This window comes from Chaetodon auriga, chromosome 5 (assembly GCF_051107435.1).
Source record: "Chaetodon auriga isolate fChaAug3 chromosome 5, fChaAug3.hap1, whole genome shotgun sequence".
Lineage (NCBI taxonomy): Eukaryota > Metazoa > Chordata > Actinopteri > Chaetodontiformes > Chaetodontidae > Chaetodon > Chaetodon auriga.
In genome coordinates, this window is record NC_135078.1 from 13,351,150 (window position 1) to 13,371,722 (window position 20,573).

Below are 20,573 nucleotides of genomic sequence, written 5' to 3' on the forward strand. Positions count from 1 at the left end.
TATGGTCTACCTGGCTGGGCGTGTTGTCGTCACAACGCAGCCCGGGATAAGTGGTAGAAAATGGATGAATATTTTTAATTCTGTTCATTAACCAAGCTTGTCTTCTTGAATAACCATGTTACTTTTACTTTTGTGCTACTCATAATTTCTGAGGGTATATGTCACCAGTTTCAATTGTAGATTCTAACAAAAGTACCTCAAATGAGTTGAGGTTTGGAGCCCAACACTAAGATTTCAGAAAAGAGCCCCTCAACAAAGCAGACATCACAATTTCACAGTCCAAAGAGTTGACCCCAGGACAGCTCGTAGACCTGAGAGATGTCTGGGGACAGTTGGCATAAACCCATTGAGGCGGAGGGAATCATGAACAGGCAACTGGAGAAGAAAAGACAAAAACATATAAATAAAGAAATGAATTAATGAGATATTTACCCTCTTGTACATCTGAGGTGGTCTTACGAGAGAATACAGTTACAAAATAATTTCTCATTCTGTCATTTCCTACCATTAACACCTGACGTCCAGGTGCTTCCATGACTTCCTCACGGCAACAGTGGAGGATCTGCACTCCTCCTGGCAATTTCAACAGTTTAAAAATGTATACAAACTAAGCTGTACATTAACACTTTGAGAGATTTAGGTTGTTTTTAAAACATTAAAACTGTGGTACATTCACCTCTATTCTTCACACCTTTGACATAGTGGTAATTACACTCCTCTTTATGGATAAGTTTGATACGTTGGCTCACAGAGTATGACGCCCAAGACCAATCAACAGACAAGGGAAACCACTAGTGTGCCCTCTAGTGATATAAGAATAGCATCAAATTGTGTTTTCAGGGAGTCTGGAGCTGGACATGATGATTTTTGCTGTGTTGATATTTTCACCTGTGTTACGGCTGCCACCGTTCTTGGTGTGTGTTTGTATGTGTGCTCGTGTGTTGTATGTGTGTGACTGGTTGCAGGTAAAGGGGTGTGGGAACTGGACTCCTCCTCCTCACCAACTGCTGCCCAATCGCCTGCAAGCTGCCATTACCTGCCGGCTACAAGAGTCATCCCAGCCTGGCAGTCTGTGGCTGGAATCTTTTGAGACCAGTCCTCGGCACAGGAGAGACCCCTCATTTGTTGTGACAGAGTTGTCAGAGTTGATTTTTGGTATTGTTTGGCTGCCAGACTCGAACTGAGCTAGGCTTAGACGGGGACTGATTCACACTTTCACATAGGCATATCTTTGTTAGTTACACCAGGATTAGGGGTGCTATTTCGTTTTGTATTTTGGTTCTTGTTCTTTTTCATCAGAAACTGTAGGCCTCATTTAGGAGGGTTTTATTTCCATTTTGTTTTGAGTGTGGTTTAGGTAAGCTCTTCCTTTTGAAGAGTTCTCTTTTGGTTAAGCATTATTTAAGCTCTTCCTTTTGAAGAGTTCGCCTTTAGTTAGCTTTACTCAAGCTCTCAGTTTTGGAGTGTTCTCTTTTGGTTTTGATTATTTCGTTAATTTGAAAAGCACCCAAACTGCTCTTTTCGTTGTCTTGGCCTTTTTGTATTAAAACAGTTTGGAGCACTTTGATTTAAATAAATAATTACTTTACAACCCCTTCCATCGGTTGATTCTTTTTGTTACTTCCCTACCCCCTAGTGAGCTGGGTTGTAACAACCTGTGTTGCCATTCTTCTTTTTACAAGCAAAAAGTCATGTTTCTCTGGGTGCTGGAAGAGATACAGTGTTCTTTTTACTTTGGTTGTGAATTTCTGAAACAGGTTAGAGATCCCTCTTGGTTATTAAAGTAATACTGATTGCCAACTTCACAGCCATGACCTTTTACCTCAAAAAACTTGCTTCAGCTGGGTACCTTATCTAATGTGCAATGCAGTATAAAGAGAAAATTCAAGCCAGAGGTCAACTTTGTGGAGTTAATGATTTTCTAGGAGTGTCTATTAAAAAGGATGAGGCCACAGCAGGCTTTACCCCTCACAAAGAGGAACTATGAAGCAGCTCCCTGCTTGCATCCTGCTGGTGCTTTGTGTGACATGCAGCGCAAATGGAGGCAACATCTTGGTGTGGTACACTGAAGGCAGCCACTGGATTAACCTGAAGCCTGTGCTGGAGACGCTGGTTAACAGGGGACACCAGGTGACGGTTCTGGTCCCGAGCGCATCACTATCCATGAACACCAGTCAGCTTTCCAGCTTTCACTATGAACCCTTCAATGTCTCTGTCTCAATAGAGGCTACAGAGAAGATCTTGGAAGAGTACCTTCATTTCTCCATGTACGAGATCGATCATATGAGCTACTTGCAGATTTACATGAGATTCATCGAAATGGCGAAGGACAACGTGCAGTATTCTTTGAAGTGTTTGGATGGCGTGCTGAAATCAGAAACCATCATGAAGAGGCTGAAGGATGGAAAATACGACCTTCTCCTGGCTGACCCCATCTACCCTGGCAGTGACTTAACAGCAGATATCTTGGGCATCCCCCTGGTCTTCTCCCTGCGCTTTTCCCTCGGGAACAGCTGGGAGAGACTTTGTGGTCAGCTACCTGCTCCACCATCCTTTGTCCCTGGTGCTATGAGCAAACTGACTGATAAGATGGACTTCTCAGAGAGAGTGTGGAACTTCCTCTTCAATGCACTTAACGATCTTGTCTCCGATATCATTCACTGGAAAGAATTAGATAAATATTACTCTGAAGTCAAAGGTGAGTAACAAGAAGCACTGTGTGTAACAAAACATTTATGGACCACAAAAGTCCAATGATAATTTAATCACTTTGGACTGATTACAGTAACTTTATATTTAATCACTTTTGAAAACAATGTCATACGTAGAGTAAACAAAATGTGAAAATTACCTATCTCATCTTAAGTATTTGGGATACTTTGCAATGGGTGGCTGTTATCCATGACTTGTGACAGGAACACCCACCAGTGCCTGTGAGATGATGGGTAAAGCAGATATCTGGTTGATGCGAACCTACTGGGATTTCAACTTTCCTCATCCTTTCCTCCCAAACTTCAAATATGTTGGTGGGATCCACTGCAGACCTGCTAAACCTTTACCAAAGGTAGGGCTGTCTGTGCTATCACAGGCCAATTACACAAAATTAATTGCTGGTTGGTTTGTATTGAAATAGTTACTCTTCTTGCAGGACATGGAGGACTTTGTGCAGAGTTCTGGGGATGCAGGAATTGTGGTCTTCAGTCTGGGATCAATGATCAAGAACATGACCATGGAGAAAGGAAACATCATAGCCTCGGCCCTCGCTCAGATCCCACAAAAGGTCAGAGGACAATCTTTATGTGCCAACTTGAATTAACATGAATGACCCCAAACCAAAGTCTTAATTGCATAGTGGGACACTGTTGTCACATGACAAAGGAGTTGCAAGATAAGATGATGTTTAATTAATCCCACAGTGGGGAAATTTGTGGTGTTACAGCAGCCATGACCATGCCGATAGAACTGCTGGCCACACACTAGTCTGAAAGCCGCAGGCAGGAAGGACCTGTGGTATAAATTCAAGGACTATTGCAAAAACTCTTCTTGTAAATACATTCAAGGAAGCTCTTTAGGTTTTATGTTCCAGTATTGTATGTTGTGAATGCAATGTTAATGGTGACTGTCAAATTGTTTACATGGGACAAAGTCATTTATAGCATTCACTCCTTTAAAGTGCACCATCAGCTGATTAATTTGTAAATAACCATACCATGCTGGCATTCAATGAAACCAAATGATCAGTGCAGGTTGGAAATTAATCAGGTTATGATAAGGCAGGAGGTCAACAGTTACACGAGTGGAATAAAGTTCATGGAAAAAAGTTACAATGATTTGGCATTTTTTCTGGATAAATCAGGATATTGGGACAGGATATAAGACATGGAGAAACCATCAAAAGTGTAAAAAAAAGAATCTATATCATTTAAGAAGATTTGGTGGGAAAGGTGGAGATGAGATTTTCAAAAATAAGTGATGCTAGCAAGTCACACTGGATAAATTTTGTATGTTCACCTAAAACCTAAAGTTACCTAAAGTTAGTCACCACAGATCGACCATTTTCCAAAAACAGTACTGAAATGTTGTTACAAAACACAACTACTTGTCTTAATCACATTTATTGTCAAATGTACTACTAAGCAGTATAACAGAAAATTAGCACTCTGTTTGTCTGAAAGTGTTTTTGCAATTGTTTATAGGTGCTGTGGAGATACAGTGGAGAAAAACCAAAGACTCTAGGTGCCAATACCAGAATGTACAACTGGATCCCTCAGAATGACCTACTGGGTAAGGAAAACGTCAATAAAGCGAACAAACAGACCTTTGAGACAGTAATCCTCAGGACATTTACTTTTAAATAAAACAGGGTGTCAACCACGTAGTTTTATTATTATTGTTGTTGTTGTTGTTGTTATATTGACCCTCAAACAGAGTACTTTTATTTTCTCCCTGGGATCCAGAAGAGGAGTTTTTTGTTTAGGTTAGGATTCATTCATTGGTAGTTGAAATGTAGGTTTTCTGCTGAGCACTGACTGCCTGTGGGTTAGGGTTAGGGGAAGGGCTTGTGTCTATGATTCTCAGTCAGTGTTATTATGCTAGAAATTACAACCTGTCTTGACTGGAGAATGTAATGTCTGTTTGATGATTTTTGGTGCCCTATCAGGTCACCCCAAGACCAGAGCTTTCATCACCCATGGTGGCACAAATGGGATTTATGAGGCCATCTACCACGGTGTGCCCATGGTGGGCATCCCCATGTCCTTTGAGCAGCCAGACAACATGATCCATATGAAGGCTAAGGGAGCTGCCATTATCGTGGACTTTAACTCCATGAAGACTGAGGACCTTAGAGATGCAATCAATGCTGTCATCAACAACAAATCGTAAGATCTCCAGCTGCATTTGGTTTGTTTGAGATATTAAAAGCAGTTTTCCTTTGCTTTTGTTGCCTCTTTGAACAGTTCAAAGTTAATAATAATAAAACAGATTGACCACATGCCATAAGGGAGCCATGCTCTAATGCAGTATGACAGAGTTAGGTTACCACCACACAGTTTCAAGGTCACAATGACATTACAAAACCACAGGCTGACATTCCCCTCATATTGTGGATTGAAACAAAAAAAAAAAAATCAACCATTTCCCCCTTCTTATCCATACCAAAAGAAAGAAAGGGTATGAAAATTGAAAATATTCAATGCATTCATCCACATTTTCAACCCTGCATTTCCACATTCATAGGTACAAGGAGAATGCCATGTGGCTGTCCAGTATCCACCATGACAGACCAGTCAGCCCTCTGGATGAGGCGGTATTCTGGATTGAGTACACCATGAGAAACAAAGGAGCCAAGCACCTGAGGGTCCAGGCCCATGAACTCACCTGGTACCAGTATCACAGCCTGGATGTCCTGGTCCTCCTCCTCGCCATCATTCTGTTCCTCATACTCCTCTTCATCAAGGCCTGCAAATTCTGCTTCCGCAGGTGCTGCGGCAGAAAGGGAAAGACAAAGAGAAAGGCTGAGTAACTGAATGGAAATGTAGCTGGTGAAGAGCTAATGGAGAAGAAACAAGCACCTCTGTTGTTCTGAAGGATGTAATGTAACCACAATGCCCTGGATTGGACTGTGTGGCTTGGGATGAGTTATTGTCACCACTTTGAAATAACTTAAGGTAAAAAAAAAAAAAAAAAACCTGTAAGAAGTTCAAAAAAATCAGTTTACAGTGTTCAGTACTGTTGTGAAATGTTTCGTTGGACCAGTCATCTGCATGGTTAAGAGGAGCAATGATTTTGTTGTATTATTTGTTTCATCTGTTTTGTCACTGTAAACTCAGGTTCAGTCAGCTTAGCTCTTTTCAGCGCATCAGGGAATGTGCCTGTGTGCAGAGATGTGTGTATAATCTTCAGGACATGATTTGACACATTATGTATACAGTATATAATACAGTATATATACAGTACTGTGCAACAGTTTTAGGCAGGTGTGAAAAAAATGCTGTAAACCAGAATTGCTTTCAGAAATGTTTATAATGTTTATAAAATAAAATATATATGTTAATAGTTTATTTTCATCATTTGACAAAATGCAGTGAATGAAATCAAATATTTGGTGTGACCACCCATTGCCTTCAATACAGCATCATTTCTTCTAGGTACACTTGCACACAGTTTTTAAGGGAAGTTGGCTGGTATGTTGTTCCAAACACCTTGGAGAACTAACCACAGATCTTCTGTGGATGTAGGCTTCCTCAAATCCTTCTGTCTCGCCATGTAATCCCAGACAGACTTGATGATGTTGAGATCAGGGCTCTGTGGGGGCCATACCATCATATCACAGCACTTCTTGTTCTACTTTACGCTGAAGATAATTCTCAATGACATTGCCTGTATGTTTCACGCCATTGTCCTGCTGCAGAATAAATTTGTGGCCAATAATAGGCCTCCCTGACGGTATTGCATGATGGATAAATACGTGCCTGTATTTCTCAGCATTGAGGACACCATTAATCCTAATCAAAACTCCAACTCCATTTGCAGAAATGCAGCACCAAACTTGCAAGGAACCTCCACCATGCTTCTCTGTTGCCTGCAGACACTCAGTATTGTACCGCTCTCCAGTGTCTTGTGTCTTGTTGCTGTGCTCAGTCTTGCCATGGTGTATGACCTGTCTTCCACAACCTCGCCTTGCTAGCAGTTTGGCTGTTCCTCACCTAGTTTTAAGCCTCCTACACAGCTGTTTCTGTTTCAATTAATGATTGTGTTTCAACCTACATGTGAAACTGATGATTATTAGCACCTGTTTGGTATAATTGGTTGATCATATACCTATAAACCTAAGACTGTAAGCCTACAAAATCCTTGGCTTTGAGCAAGTGTACCTATAAGAATTGATGTTGGCTTGAAGGCAAAGGGTAGTAACACCAAATATTCATTTGATTTAGATTTCTCTTCACTGTGTAAACAGATTTTTGTCCCCACAACGTGATAAATACCTGGTCACACACACACACCCCATTCAGATTAGCTTCTCTGTTCGTTACAACTGATGTGGCCATGTTACCTTCATCAGACTGTGACCTTGAGCATGCACTGAGGCAAGCGAGTGTGACACTGTTAGGATGAGAGTCAACACTTACCAGTCTCAGGCCACGGTTCTCTGCTAGAAATCAGTGGATTGCCGCATTCATGTTGGCAGTGACTTGCTGCCCCATGTGAAGGGGTTCAAGGCTCACAGGGTCTTGTTCATAAGTGACTGTAAAATGGAGTTTGAGATCAACAGGCGATTGGTGTGAGGTCAGCAGCAATGTGGGTGTCGTAGTGGACAACTGAGGTGGTCTTACAAGAGAATACAGTTACAAAATAATTTCTCATTCTGTCAATTCCTGCCATTAACGCCTGACATCCAGGTGCTCCCATGACTCCTCATGGCAACTGTGGTGGATCTCCACTTCTCCTGGCAATGTCAACAGTTTAAAAATGTATATGATTGAAGCTGCACAAAAAACACTTTGAAACATTTAGGATGTTTTTAAAACATTAAAACTGTGGTATATTCACCTCTATTCTTCACACCTTTGTCATAGCAGTAATTACACTCCTCTTTATGGATAAGTTTGGTACATTGGCTCACAGAGTATGACGTCCAAGACCAATCAACAGAGAAAGGACACCATCAGTGTGCCCTCTAGTGATATAATATGAGAATAGCATCAAATTGTGTTTTCAGGGAGTCTGAGTGGAGCTGGACATGATGATTTTTGCTGTGTTGACATTTTCACCTGTGTTGCCATTCTTCTTTTTGCAAGCAAAAAGTCATGTTTCTCTGGGATCTGGACAAGATACACCATTCTTTTACTTTGGTTGTGGATTTCTATTACAGGTTCGAGATCCCTCTTGGTTTTTAAAGCAATACTGATTGCCAACTTCACAGCCATGACCTTTTACCTCAAAAAAACTTGCTTGGGCTGGGTACCTTATCTAATCTGCAATGCAGTATAAAGAGAAAATTCAAGCCAGAGGTCAACTTTGTGGAGTTAATGTTTTTCTAGAAGTGTCTATTAACAAGGATAAGGCCACGGCAGGCTTTCCCCCTCACAAAGACACACCATGAAGCAGCTCCCTGCTTGCATCCTGTTGGTACTTTGTGTGACATGCAGCGCAAACGGAGGCAACATTTTGGTGTGGTACACTGATGGCAGCCACTGGATTAACCTGAAGCCTGTGCTGGAGACGCTGGTTAACAGAGGACACCAGGTGACAGTTCTGGTCCCGAGCGCATCACTATTCATGAACACCAGTGAGCATTCCAGCTTTCACTTTGAACCCTTCAATGTCTCCGTCTCAATGGAGGCTATGGAGGAGATCTTGGAAGAGTACCTTCATTTCTCCATGTACGAGATGGATCACTCAAGCTACTTGCAGATTTACATGAAATTCATCGAAATGGCGAAGGTCAACGTGCAGTATTCTTTGAAGTATTTGGATGGCGTGCTGAAATCAGAAACCACCATGAAGAGGCTGAAGGGTGGAAAATACGATCTTCTCCTGGCTGACCCCGTCTTCCCAGGCAGTGACTTAACAGCAGATATCTTGGGCATCCCCCTGGTCTTCTCCCTGCGCTTTTCCCTCGGGAACAGCTGGGAGAGACATTGTGGTCAGCTACCTGCTCCACCATCCTTTGTCCCTGGTACTATGAGCAAACTGACTGATAAGATGGACTTCTCAGAGAGAGTGTGGAACTTCCTCTTCAATTTACATAACGATCTTATGTCAGATACCGTTTGTTGGAAAGAATTAGACAAATATTACTCTGAAGTCAAAGGTGAGTAACAAGAAGCACTGTGTGTAACAAAACATTTATGGACCACAAAAGGTCCAATGATAATTTAATCACTTTGGACTGATTACAGTGACTTAATATTAAATCACTGTTGACAACAATCTCATATTTAGAGTAAATAAAATGTGAAAATTAGCTATCTCATCTTAAGTATTTGGGATACTTTGCAATGGGTGGCTGTTATCCATGACTTGTGACAGGAACACCCACCAGTGCCTGTGAGATGATGGGTAAAGCAGATATCTGGTTGATGCGAACCTACTGGGATTTTGACTTCCCTCATCCTTTCCTCCCAAACTTCAAATTTGTTGGTGGGATCCACTGCAGACCTGCTAAACCTTTACCAAAGGTAGGGCTGTCTGTGCTATCACAGGCCAATTACACAAAATTAATTGCTGGTTGGTTTGTATTGAGATAGTTACTCTTCTTGCAGGACATGGAGGACTTTGTGCAGAGTTCTGGGGATGCAGGAATTGTGGTCTTCACTCTGGGATCAATGATCAAGAACATCACCACGGAGAAAGGAAACATGATAGCCTCGGCCCTCGCTCAGATCCCACAAAAGGTCAGAGGACGATCTCTATGTGCCAACTTGAATTATCCCCACTGACCCCAAACCAAAGTCTTAATTGCACAGTAGGACACTGTTGTCACATGACAAAGGAGTTGCAAGATAAGATGATCCTTAATTATTCCCACAGTGGGGATATTTTTGGTGTTACAGCAGCCATGACCATGCCGACAGAACTGCTGGCCCCACATTAGTCTGAAAGCCGCAGGCAGGAAGGACCTGTGGTATAAATCCAAGGACTATTGCAAAAACTCTTCTTGTAAATACATTCAAGGAAGCTCTTTAGGTTTTATGTTCCAGTATTGTATGTTGTGAATGCAATGTTAATGGTGACTGTCAAATTGTTTACATGGGACAAAGTCATTTATAGCATTCACTCCTTTAAAGTGCACCATCAGCTGATTAATTTGTAAATAACCAAAACAAAGGCAGCAAAAAGTGAACTTGGATGGATTCCCATATCAGGCAAAGTCCAAGCCTCAGACTGATTTTCATACTATGCTGGCATTCAATGAAACCAAATGATCAGTGCAGAGTTGGAAATTAATCAGGTTATGATAAGGTAGGAGAACAGTTACACATTACACAGTTACACATGAGTGGAATAAAGTTCATGGAAAAAAGTTAAAATGATTTGGCATTTTTTTCTGGATACATCAGGATATTGCGACAGGATATACGACATGGAGAAACCATCAAAAGCATAAAAAAAAAAAGAATCTGTATCATTTAAGAAGATTTGGTGGGAAAGGTGGAGATGAGATTTTCAAAAATAAGTGATGCTGACAAATCACACTGGATAAATTTTGTATGTTCACCTAAAACCACAAGTTAGTCACCACAGATCGACCATTTTCCAAAAAACAGTACTGAAATGTTGTTACAAAACACAACTACTTTTCTTAATCACATTTATTAACAAATGTAGTATTGAGCAGTATATTATGACACAAAATTAGCACTCTGTTTGTCTGAAAGCGTTTTTACAATTGTTTATAGGTGCTGTGGCGATACAGTGGAGAAAAACCAAAGACTCTGGGTGCCAATACCAGAATATACAACTGGATCCCTCAGAATGACCTACTGGGTAAGGAAAAGTCAGTAAAGCGACTGAACAGACCTTTGAGACAGTAATCCTCAGGACATTTAATTTTAAATGAAACAGGGTGTCAACCACGTAGTTTTATTATTATTATTATTTTTGTTGTTGTTGTTGTTGTTGTTGTCGTTATTATTATTATTACATGGTTTGACAGCACAAAACCCTGAACAGTTTATTATTTTATTTGCCAATACAAAAGGGGACATACAAGAGAAGACACAGCAGTGGTTAGAAAAATACTCAGACCTTTTACCTATGTAAACATAGAAATACCACAGTGTAGAAATAATCCCTTACAAGTACAAGTCCTGTATTTAAAAAATGCAAAAGTACAGAAGTGCCAACAGTGAAAACATTCATTATGCAGAATTGATGCATTCATATATAAATCACATAAAGGTAGGGATAATTTCAATTACTTTATACTGCTCAGTAGCTTGTGAATTTCCCCTCTGGGGAGCAGGTCTTGGTTTATCATTACAGAATCAAATTATTCTCCACTCCATCCTCTCTACTCTGTGGATCCACCATCAAACCGCTCGGCTCCCAGGCTGGCCATTCCCTGGAGCCAAAAGCAGCACACTGGCCAGACTACGGGATCTGTCAGAGAGTCACTAAGTTTGTCTGTTACACACAAGAGGCCTCACTCGGGTTTAGTTTCATTGGCCAACTGTTATATTGACCCTCAAACAGAGTATTTTTATTTTCTCCCTGGGATCCAGAAGAGTTTTTTGTTTAGGTTAGGATTCATTCATCGGTAGTTGAAATGTAGGTTTTCTGCTGAGCACTGACTGCCTGTGGGTTAGGGTTAGGTGTAGGGCTTGTGTCTATGATTCTCAGTCAGTGTTATTATATGAGAAACTACAACCTATCTTGACTGGAGAAAGTCATGTATGTTTCTTGATTTTTGGTGCCCTATCAGGTCACCCCAAGACCAGAGCTTTCATCACTCATGGTGGCACAAATGGGATTTATGAGGCCATCTACCACGGTGTTCCCATGGTGGGCATCCCCATGTCCTTTGAGCAGCCAGACAACATGATCCATATGAAGGCTAAGGGAGCTGCCATTATCGTGGACTTTAACTCCGTGAAGACTGAGGACCTTAGAGATGCAATCAATGCTGTCATCAACAACAAATCGTAAGATCTCTAACCTGCATTTGGTTTGTTTTGGGGTATTAAAAGAAGTTTTCCCTTCCTTTTGTTGCCTCTTTGGACAGTTGAAGGTTAATCATAATTCAGATTGACCACATGCCATAAGGGAGCCATGCTCTAATGCTGTATGACAGAATTCGATTACCACCACAGAGTTTCAAGGTCACAACGAGATTACAAAACCACAAGCTGGCATCACCTTCATATTGTTGATTGAAACTAAAAAAAATCAGCCATTTCCCCCTTCTTGTCCATACCAAAAGAAAGAAAGGGTATGAAAATTGAAAATATACAATGCATTCATCCACATTTTCAACCCTGCATTTCCACATTCGTAGGTACAAGGAGAATGCCATGTGGCTGTCCAGTATCCACCATGACAGACCAGTCAGCCCTCTGGATGAGGCGGTATTCTGGATTGAGTACACCATGAGAAACAAAGGAGCCAAGCACCTGAGGGTCCAGGCCCATGAGCTCACCTGGTACCAGTATCACAGCCTGGATGTCCTGGTCCTCCTCCTCGCCATCATTCTGTTCCTCATACTCCTCTTCATCAAGGCCTGCAAATTCTGCTTCCGCAGGTGCTGCGGCAGAAAGGGAAAGACAAAGAGAAAGGCTGAGTAACTGAATGGAAATGTAGCTGGTGAAGAGCTAATGGCGAAGAAACAAGCACCTCTGTTGTTCTGAAGGATGTAATGTAACCACAATTCACTGGATTGTACTGTGTGGCTTGTGACAAGTCATTGTCACTACTTTGAAACAACTTGAGGTAAAAAAAAAAAAAAAAAAAAAACTGTAAGAAGTTCAAAAAAATCAGTTTACAGTGTTCAGTACTGTTGTGAAATGTTTTGTTGGACCAGTCATCTGCATGGTTAAGAGGAGCAATGATTTTGTTGTATTATTTATTTCATCTTGTTTTGTCACTGTAAACTCAGGTTCAGTCAGCTTAGCTCTTTTCAGCACATCAGGGAATGTGCCTGTTCGCAGAGATGTGTGTATAATCTTCAGGACATGATTTGACACATTATGTATACAGTATATAATACAGTATATATACAGTACTGTGCAGGTGTGAAAAAAATGCTGTAAACCAGAATTGCTTTCAGAAATGTTTATAATGTTTATAAAATAAAATATAAATGTTAATAGTTTATTTTCATCATTTGACAAAATGCAGTGAATGAAATCAAATATTTGGTGTGACCACCCGTTGCCTTCAATACAGCATTAATTCTTCTAGGTTTACTTGCACACAGTTTTTAAGGGAAGTTGGCTGGTATGTTGTTCCACCTTGGAGAACAAACCACAGATCTTCTGTGGATGTAGGCTTCCTCAAATCCTTCTGTCTCGCCATGTAATCCCAGACAGACTTGATGATGTTGAGATCAGGGCTCTGTGGGGGCCATACCATCATATCACAGCACTTCTTGTTCTACTTTACACTGAAGATAATTCTCAATGACATTGGCTGTATGTTTCAGGCCATTGTCCTGCTGCAGAATAAATTTGTGGCCAATAATAGGCCTCCCTGACGGTATTGCATGATGGATAAATATGTGCCTGTATTTCTCAGAATTGAGGACACCATTAATCCTAATCAAAACTCCAACTCCATTTGCAGAAATGCAGCACCAAACTTGCAAGGAACCTCCACCATGCTTCTCTGTTGCCTGCAGACACTCAGTATTGTACCACTCTCCAGTGTCTTGTGTCTTGTTGCTGTGCGCAGTCTTGCCATGGTGTATGACCTGTCTTCCACAACCTCACCTTGCTAGCAGTTTGGCTGTTCCTCACCTAGTTTTAAGCTTCTACACAGCTGTTTCTGTTTCAATTAATGATTGTGTTTCAACCTACATGTGAAACTGATGATCATTAGCACCTGTTTGGTATAATTGGTTGATCATACACCTATAAACCGAAGACTGTCAGCCTACAAAATCCTTGGCTTTTTTGCAAGTGTACCTTTCAGAACTGATGTTAGCTTGAAGGCAAAGGGTAGTAAAACCAAATATTAATTTGATTTAGATTTCTCTTTTGTTCGCTCACTTTGCATTTTGTAGATTGATAAAAATAAACAATTATTATTTATATTCTTGAAAATATTCTTAGTGTATAGCATTTTTTCACACCTGTCTAAAATGTTTGCACACACACACACCCCATTCAGATTAGCTTCTCTGTTCGTTACAACTGAGGTGGCCGTGTTGCCTTCATCAGACCGTGACCTTGAGCATGCACTGACGCAAGCGAGTGTGACACTGTTAGGATGAGAGTCAACACTTACCAGTCTCAGGCCACGGTTCTCTGCTAGAAATCAGTGGATTGCCGCCTTCATGTTAGCAGTGACTTGCTGCCCCATGTGAAGGGGTTCAAGGCTCATGTGGTCTTGTTCATAAGTGACTGTAAAATGGAGTTTGAGATCAACAGGCGATTGGTGTGACGTCAGCAGCAATGTGGGTGTTGTAGTGGACAACTGAGGTGGTCTTACAAGAGAATACAGTTACAAAATAATTTCTCATTCTGTCAATTCCTGCCATTAACGCCTGACATCCAGGTGTTCCCATGACTCTTCATGGCAGCTGTGGTGGATCTCCACTCCTGCTGGCAATGTCAACAGTTTAAAAACGTATATGATCGAAGCTGCACAAAAAACACTTTGAAACATTTAGGATGTTTTTAAAACATTAAAACTGTGGTATATTCACCTCTATTCTTCACACCTTTGACATAGTGGTAATTACACTCCTCTTTATGGATAAGTTTGGTACATTGGCTCAGAGAGTATGACGCCCAAGATCAATCAACAGAGAAAGGAAACCACTAGTGTGCCCTCTAGTGATATAATATGAGAATAGCATCAAATTGTGTTTTGAGGGAGAGTGGAGCTGGACATGATGATTTTGTGTTGTTCTGATATTTTCACCTGTGTTGCCATTCTTATTGCCAGCAAAAAGACATGTTTCTCTGGGTGCTGGACAAGATATACTAGTTGCTCTCCATCAGCTTTTCTCTGACAACATTTTTCCTTAAAATTCCTGTACAGACATCCACATGTACACACAACTTCCTCAGATAACCAAGACTGTGAAAAGCCAGTTTATCTGAGATTATTATGCTTTTGGATCATTTTATTCCATCTCTGCACAGCTAACAAGCAGAATCTGGGGATTTGAACTCTCATTTTATTTTGGTTGTGGATTTCTGACACAGGTTCACGATCCCTCTTCTATTAAAGTAATACTGATTGCCAACCTCACAGCCACCACCTTTTACGTCAACAAACTTGCTTGGGCTGGGTACCTTATCTAATCTGCCATGCAGTACAAAGAGAAAATTCAAGCCAGAGGGCAACTTTGTGTAGTTAATGTTTTTCTAGGAGTGTCTTTAAAAAGGATAAGGACACAGCAGGCTTTACCTTTCACAAAGACACACCATGAAGCAGCTCCCTGCTTGCATCCTGCTGGTACTTTGTGTGACATGGAGTGCAAACGGAGGCAACATTTTGGTGTGGTACACTGAAGGCAGCCACTGGATTAACCTGAAGCCTGTGCTGGAGAAGCTGGTCAACAGGGGACACCAGGTGACGGTTCTGGTCCCGAGCGCATCATTGTTCATGAACATCAGTGAGCCTTCCAACTTTCACTATGAACCCTTCAATGTCTCTGTCTCAATGGAGGCTATACAGGAGATATTTGACGAGATCCTTCACTTCTCCATGTACGAGATGGATCATATGAGCTACTTACAGATTTACATGAAATTCATCAAACTGATTAAGGTCAACCTGCAGAATTCACTGAAGTGTTTGGATGGCGTGCTGAAATCAGAAGCCATCATGAAGAGGCTGAAGGATGGAAAATATGACCTTCTCCTGGCTGACCCCATCTACCCTGGCAGTGACTTAACAGCAGATATTTTGGGCATCCCCCTGGTCTTCTCCCTGCGCTTTTCCATTGGGAATAACTGGGAGAGACATTGTGGTCAGCTACCTGCTCCACCATCCTTTGTCCCTGGTGCTATGAGCAAACTGACTGATAAGATGGACTTCTCAGAGAGAGTGTGGAACTTACTCCTCTATGCACTTAACGATCTTGTGACAGAAAGCGTTTATTGGAAAGAATTAGATAAATATTACACTGAAGTCACAGGTGAGTAACAAGAAGCACTGTGTGTAACAAAACATTCATGGACCACAAGTAATAATTTAATCACTTTAGTCACTTTGGACTAATTACAGTAACTTTATATTGAATCACTGTTGACAACAATCTCATATTTAGAGTAAATAAAATGTGAAAATTACCTATCTCATCTTAAGTATTTTGGATACTTTGCAATGGGTGGCTGTTATCCATTACTTGTGACAGGAACACCCATCAATGCCTGTGAGATTATGGGTAAAGCAGATATCTGGTTGATGCGAAGCTTCTGGGATTTCGACTTTCCTCATCCTGTCCTCCCAAACTTCAAATATGTTGGTGGGATCCACTGCAGACCTGCTAAACCTTTACCAAAGGTAGGGCTGTCTGTGCCATCACGGGCCAATTACACAAAATTAATTGCTGATTGGTTTGTATTGAGATAGTTACTCTTCTTGCAGGACATGGAGGACTTTGTGCAGAGTTCTGGGGATGCAGGAATTGTGGTCTTCACTCTGGGATCAATGATCAAGAACATCACCACGGAGAAAGGAAACATCATAGCCTCGGCCCTCGCTCAGATCCCACAAAAGGTCAGAGGACGATCTCTATGTGCCAACTTGAATGAACTTGAATTCAAAAACCACAGTTTTAATTGCACAGTAGGACACTGTTGTCACATGACAAAGGAGTTGCAAGATAAGATGATGTTTAATTAATCCCACAGTGGGGAAATTTGTGGTGTTACAGCAGCCTTGGCCATGCCGAAGGAACTGCTGGCCCCACACTAGTCTGAAAGCCGCAGGCAGGAAGGACCTGCAGCATAAATCCAAGGACTATTTTAAAAACTCTTCTTGTAAATACATTCAAGGAGGCTTTTTAGGTTTTATGTTCCAGTCTTATATGTTGTGAATGCAATGTTAATGGTGACTCTCAAATGTTTTACATGGGACAAATTCATTTAAAACATTCACTCCTTTAAACTGCACCATCAGCTGATGGATTTGTAAATAACAAGAACAAAGGCATCAATAAGTGAACTGGGATGGATTCCTATCTGAGGCAAGGTTCAAGCCTCAGATTGACTTTCATACCATGCTGGCATTCAATGAAACAAACTGCTCCGTACAGGTTGGAAACTAATCAGATTACGATAAGGTAGGAGGTCAACAATAACACATGAGTGGAATAAAGTTCATGTAATGAAGTTAGAGTGATTTGGCATTTTTTTCTGGATGAATCAGGACATTGGGACAGGATGTAAGACATGGAGAAACCATCAAAAACATTAAAAAAAAAGCTATATCATTTAAGAAGATTTGATGGGAAAGGCGGAGATGAGATTTTCAAAAATAGGTGATGCTAACCAATTACACTGGATAGATTTTGTATCTTCACCGAAAACCACAAGTTAGTCACCAAAAATCGACCATTTTCCAAAACACAGTACTGAAATGTTGTTAGAAAACACAACTCCTTTTTTCCATCATTCAGCATTAAATTTATATCGTTTATTATGACACAAAATTTGCACTCTTTCAGTGGAAAAGTGTTTTTCCGATTGTTTATAGGTGCTGTGGAGATACAGTGGAGAAAAACCAAAGACTCTGGGTGCCAACACCAGAATATACAACTGGATCCCTCAGAATGACCTACTGGGTAAGGAAAACGCCAATAAAGCCTAAAACTGAACAATCCTCAGGACATTTACTTTTCAATGAAACAGGGTGTCCACCACAAAGTTTATAAATTATTATTATTGTTATTATTATTTTTCAGCTTGACAGCACAAAACCCTAAACAGTTTATTACTTAGTTTGCCAATAGAAAAGGGGACATACGAGAGAGAACACAGCATAAAATGGAAATACTCAACCACAAGTACCTCAAAACTGTACCAAGTACAGTACATGAGTTAGTTAACTATGCACACTACAGCTCTTTCCCAATGCCATATTACATAGTAATCATTTACATTACATATGATTTCATCTTTACACTGCTGTTGCAGTTAATATACAAAAAAAAATTCTACTTACCAAGATGTTTTATACGAAAGGAAATGATGCAGTGCTTGGAACATTAGATGTCACTCAAACTGGAACTTTGGAATGCCACTGCCAACCAACTTAAAAAAAAAAAAAAAGTTAAAAAAAAAGTGATCTGTTTTTTGTTTGTTTGTTTGTTGTCTAAAGTGCACCAGGAGCATTTCCTTCATTTACTTTACATTTTACAATGTGCGTCAGTCTGCCAGCTCCTTACCTGCTGCCATTGTCTCTCTCATCTGCTCACCTGTTCAGCCTGCACCCCTTCATGATCAATCACCTTAGCGCACGCCTGAGATTTGTCACTAATTTTGCATTACGTAAGATGCTGTCCCACTCTCACCCATTGTTGGATTATTCTGCAAGACATGCAAGACTGTCCAGAAATTACCGTTGCACAGCCGTCTGGTCACACTGATATAGGCTCACAAAATAACATGAATTGAAGTGAAAACATTGAACAGTAATAGGCTAATTAAACCTAAACATTTTTTTTTGTTATTTGAAAGTCCGACCACCATAGTATCTGCTTAGAAAAAGTCTTGTCCTTGGACAAATGTAGTCGAGGACCCTGCAATGGGGGCTTGTGTCTATGATACTCGGTCAGTGTCATGATACTGGTCATGTCACACAAAGGTCAAATAATGTGCTTTAACAACATGTCTTGATTGGAGAAAGTCATGTATGTTTCTTGATTTTTGGTGCCCTATCAGGTCACCCCAAGACCAGAGCTTTCATCACCCATGGTGGCACAAATGGGATTTATGAGGCCATCTACCACGGTGTTCCCATGGTGGGCATCCCCATGTTCGGTGACCAGCCAGACAACCTGAACCATATGAAGGCTAAGGGAGCTGCCATTATCGTGAACTTTAACTTCATGATGACTGAGGACCTTAGAGATGCAATCAATGCTGTCATCAACAACAAATCGTAAGATCTCTAACCTGCACTTGGTTTGTTTTGGGGTATTAAAAGAAGTTTTCCTTTCCTTTTCATTTTTGCCTCTTTGGACAGTTCAAAGCTAATAAAAAAAAACAGAGTGACCACATGCCATAAGGGAGTCATGCTCTAATGCTGTATGGCAGAATTCAATTACCACCACAGAGTTTCAAGGGCACAATGACATTACAAAACCACAGGCTGACATCACCTTCATATTGTGGATTGAAACTAAAAAAAATCAACTCTTCACCCCCTCTTGTCCATACCAAAAGAAAGAAAGAGTATGAAAATTGAAAATATACAATGCATTCATCCACATTTCAACCTTGCATGTCCACATTCGTAGGTACAAGGAGAATGCCATGTTGCTGTCCAGTATCCACCATGACAGACCACTCAGCCCTCTGGATGAGGCAGTATTCTGGATTGAGTACACCATGAGAAACAAAGGAGCCAAGCACCTGAGGGTCCAGGCTCATGAGCTCACCTGGTACCAGTATCACAGCCTGGATGTCCTGGTCCTCCTCCTCGCCATCATTCTGTCCCTCATACTCCTCTTCATCAAGGCCTGCAAATTCTGCTTCCGCAGGTGCTGCGGCAGAAAGGGAAAGACAAAGAGAAAGGCTGAGTAACTGAATGGAAATGTAGCTGATGAAGAGCTGACAGGCGAAGAAACAAACAACTCTGTTGGGCTGAAGGATGTAAAGTAACTACAATGCCCTGGATGGGACTGTGTGATTGTCTCTGAAACACTTTGAAACTAATTATGGTAAAACACTTCAGTTTACCATCTCCAATATTGTTGTCAAACTCATTGTGAAGTGATCATCTGCATGATAAAAAAGGAAAAAGTTGTGTTAGTTTTTGTTTGTTACCAAAAACTTGCAATACATGTGGACATTCTATTTGCTCCTTGATGTATTATTTATAATTACTTAAATTGCTGACAGGTGTGCTAATTTGCATAACTGTACCTTAGGCCAAGTTTACATTAAAAGCTGAATGTTCATTGGCTAGTTCAATTTTGTGGGTGGAAAAAAAAAACACACACACACACACACGTTGTGTTTTTATCACTTGTGGGGACATTACACAGACTTACATTCATTTCCTGGAGCCTTAACCTAACCCTAACCATAACCACTATTTGCCTATTCCTAACCCCGTACCTAATCTAACCCATAACCCTATCCTCAGCCTTCACCCTAAAATTTAATGATTTAGATTAAGGGGACCTGCATTTTGTCCCCATAAGGTAGGTGAGTCTCCACAAACACTGCTGCCAAATTGGTTCATATAATGCCAGCTGACCATTGTTAACTCCTCATGTCCATTATAGAAAACATGTGACCACACTTCCTTTTGTTCAATGCAGTTATATGTCTGACATTTCCTCATTTATGAGACTTCCTCCCTTGAGATATTACAAAGTATTGCCATTTTTACATCTTACTCATATGTTGCATTAAAAGTCCAACTTGTGAACCCCTACAATAGCTGAGAAAAGCAGGTCAACCCTCCATGACTCAAGTAACTGAATGTCTTGTTAGTTCAGAGTTTGTTCTATCTCATAAGGCATTTACATTATTGTTAATACCTGCTCCATTCAGTTATTAATAACAATACATACAATGAAAAACTCACCTCCTCACTTATCAGTCATATGGGAAATGGAACTGTTGCTAGATGAATCCAAATAGAAAACATGGCATCCAAAAGAACAGCGAGTTAAAACATCAACTAAGCACAAGGACACTCCTGAAAAAAGGTTCTTTGCA

At 40.8% G+C, this 20,573-nt stretch overlaps 3 protein-coding genes and 1 long non-coding RNA gene across 4 annotated transcripts; 3 read left to right on the forward strand and 1 right to left on the reverse strand.

Moving 5' to 3' along the window:
* The first annotated feature begins 1,983 nt into the window (after positions 1-1,983).
* Positions 1,984-5,524, forward strand: LOC143320447 (UDP-glucuronosyltransferase 2C1-like). Its single transcript, XM_076730102.1, has 6 exons — positions 1,984-2,698; positions 2,916-3,064; positions 3,149-3,280; positions 4,197-4,284; positions 4,661-4,880; positions 5,239-5,524. The coding sequence occupies exons 1-6, from the start codon at positions 1,984-1,986 to the stop codon at positions 5,522-5,524; spliced, it is 1,590 nt and encodes a 529-aa protein (XP_076586217.1).
* Positions 5,403-19,360, reverse strand: LOC143320450 (uncharacterized). Its single transcript, XR_013077158.1, has 3 exons — positions 19,283-19,360; positions 12,146-12,250; positions 5,403-5,484 (listed from the first exon to the last, which is right to left on the reverse strand). It is a non-coding gene; the product is annotated as an uncharacterized LOC143320450 (long non-coding RNA).
* LOC143320446 (UDP-glucuronosyltransferase 2A1-like) lies at positions 8,104-12,290 on the forward strand. Its single transcript, XM_076730101.1, has 6 exons — positions 8,104-8,818; positions 9,037-9,185; positions 9,270-9,401; positions 10,407-10,494; positions 11,432-11,651; positions 12,005-12,290. Exons 1-6 carry the CDS (start codon positions 8,104-8,106, stop codon positions 12,288-12,290), a joined length of 1,590 nt encoding a protein of 529 aa, XP_076586216.1.
* LOC143320448 (UDP-glucuronosyltransferase 2C1-like) lies at positions 15,100-19,427 on the forward strand. Its single transcript, XM_076730103.1, has 6 exons — positions 15,100-15,814; positions 16,034-16,182; positions 16,267-16,398; positions 17,377-17,464; positions 18,564-18,783; positions 19,142-19,427. The coding sequence occupies exons 1-6, from the start codon at positions 15,100-15,102 to the stop codon at positions 19,425-19,427; spliced, it is 1,590 nt and encodes a 529-aa protein (XP_076586218.1).
* The last annotated feature ends 1,146 nt before the right edge of the window (positions 19,428-20,573 follow it).

What these genes read in the sequence shown, in the direction of transcription:
- LOC143320448 (XM_076730103.1), top strand. Translation starts at nt 15,100, where the DNA reads ATGAAGCAGCTCCCTGCTTGCATCCTGCTGGTACTTTGTGTGACATGG. An exon ending in ATATTACACTGAAGTCACAG is followed by an intron (nt 15,815 to 16,033) that starts GTGAGTAACAAG and finishes TACTTGTGACAG; the next exon opens with GAACACCCATCAATGCCTGT. An exon ending in GCTGTCATCAACAACAAATC is followed by an intron (nt 18,784 to 19,141) that starts GTAAGATCTCTA and finishes CCACATTCGTAG; the next exon opens with GTACAAGGAGAATGCCATGT.
- LOC143320446 (XM_076730101.1), top strand. Translation starts at nt 8,104, where the DNA reads ATGAAGCAGCTCCCTGCTTGCATCCTGTTGGTACTTTGTGTGACATGC. An exon ending in CCCTCAGAATGACCTACTGG is followed by an intron (nt 10,495 to 11,431) that starts GTAAGGAAAAGT and finishes GTGCCCTATCAG; the next exon opens with GTCACCCCAAGACCAGAGCT. An exon ending in GCTGTCATCAACAACAAATC is followed by an intron (nt 11,652 to 12,004) that starts GTAAGATCTCTA and finishes CCACATTCGTAG; the next exon opens with GTACAAGGAGAATGCCATGT.
- LOC143320447 (XM_076730102.1), top strand. Translation starts at nt 1,984, where the DNA reads ATGAAGCAGCTCCCTGCTTGCATCCTGCTGGTGCTTTGTGTGACATGC. An exon ending in ATATTACTCTGAAGTCAAAG is followed by an intron (nt 2,699 to 2,915) that starts GTGAGTAACAAG and finishes GACTTGTGACAG; the next exon opens with GAACACCCACCAGTGCCTGT. An exon ending in TCGCTCAGATCCCACAAAAG is followed by an intron (nt 3,281 to 4,196) that starts GTCAGAGGACAA and finishes AATTGTTTATAG; the next exon opens with GTGCTGTGGAGATACAGTGG.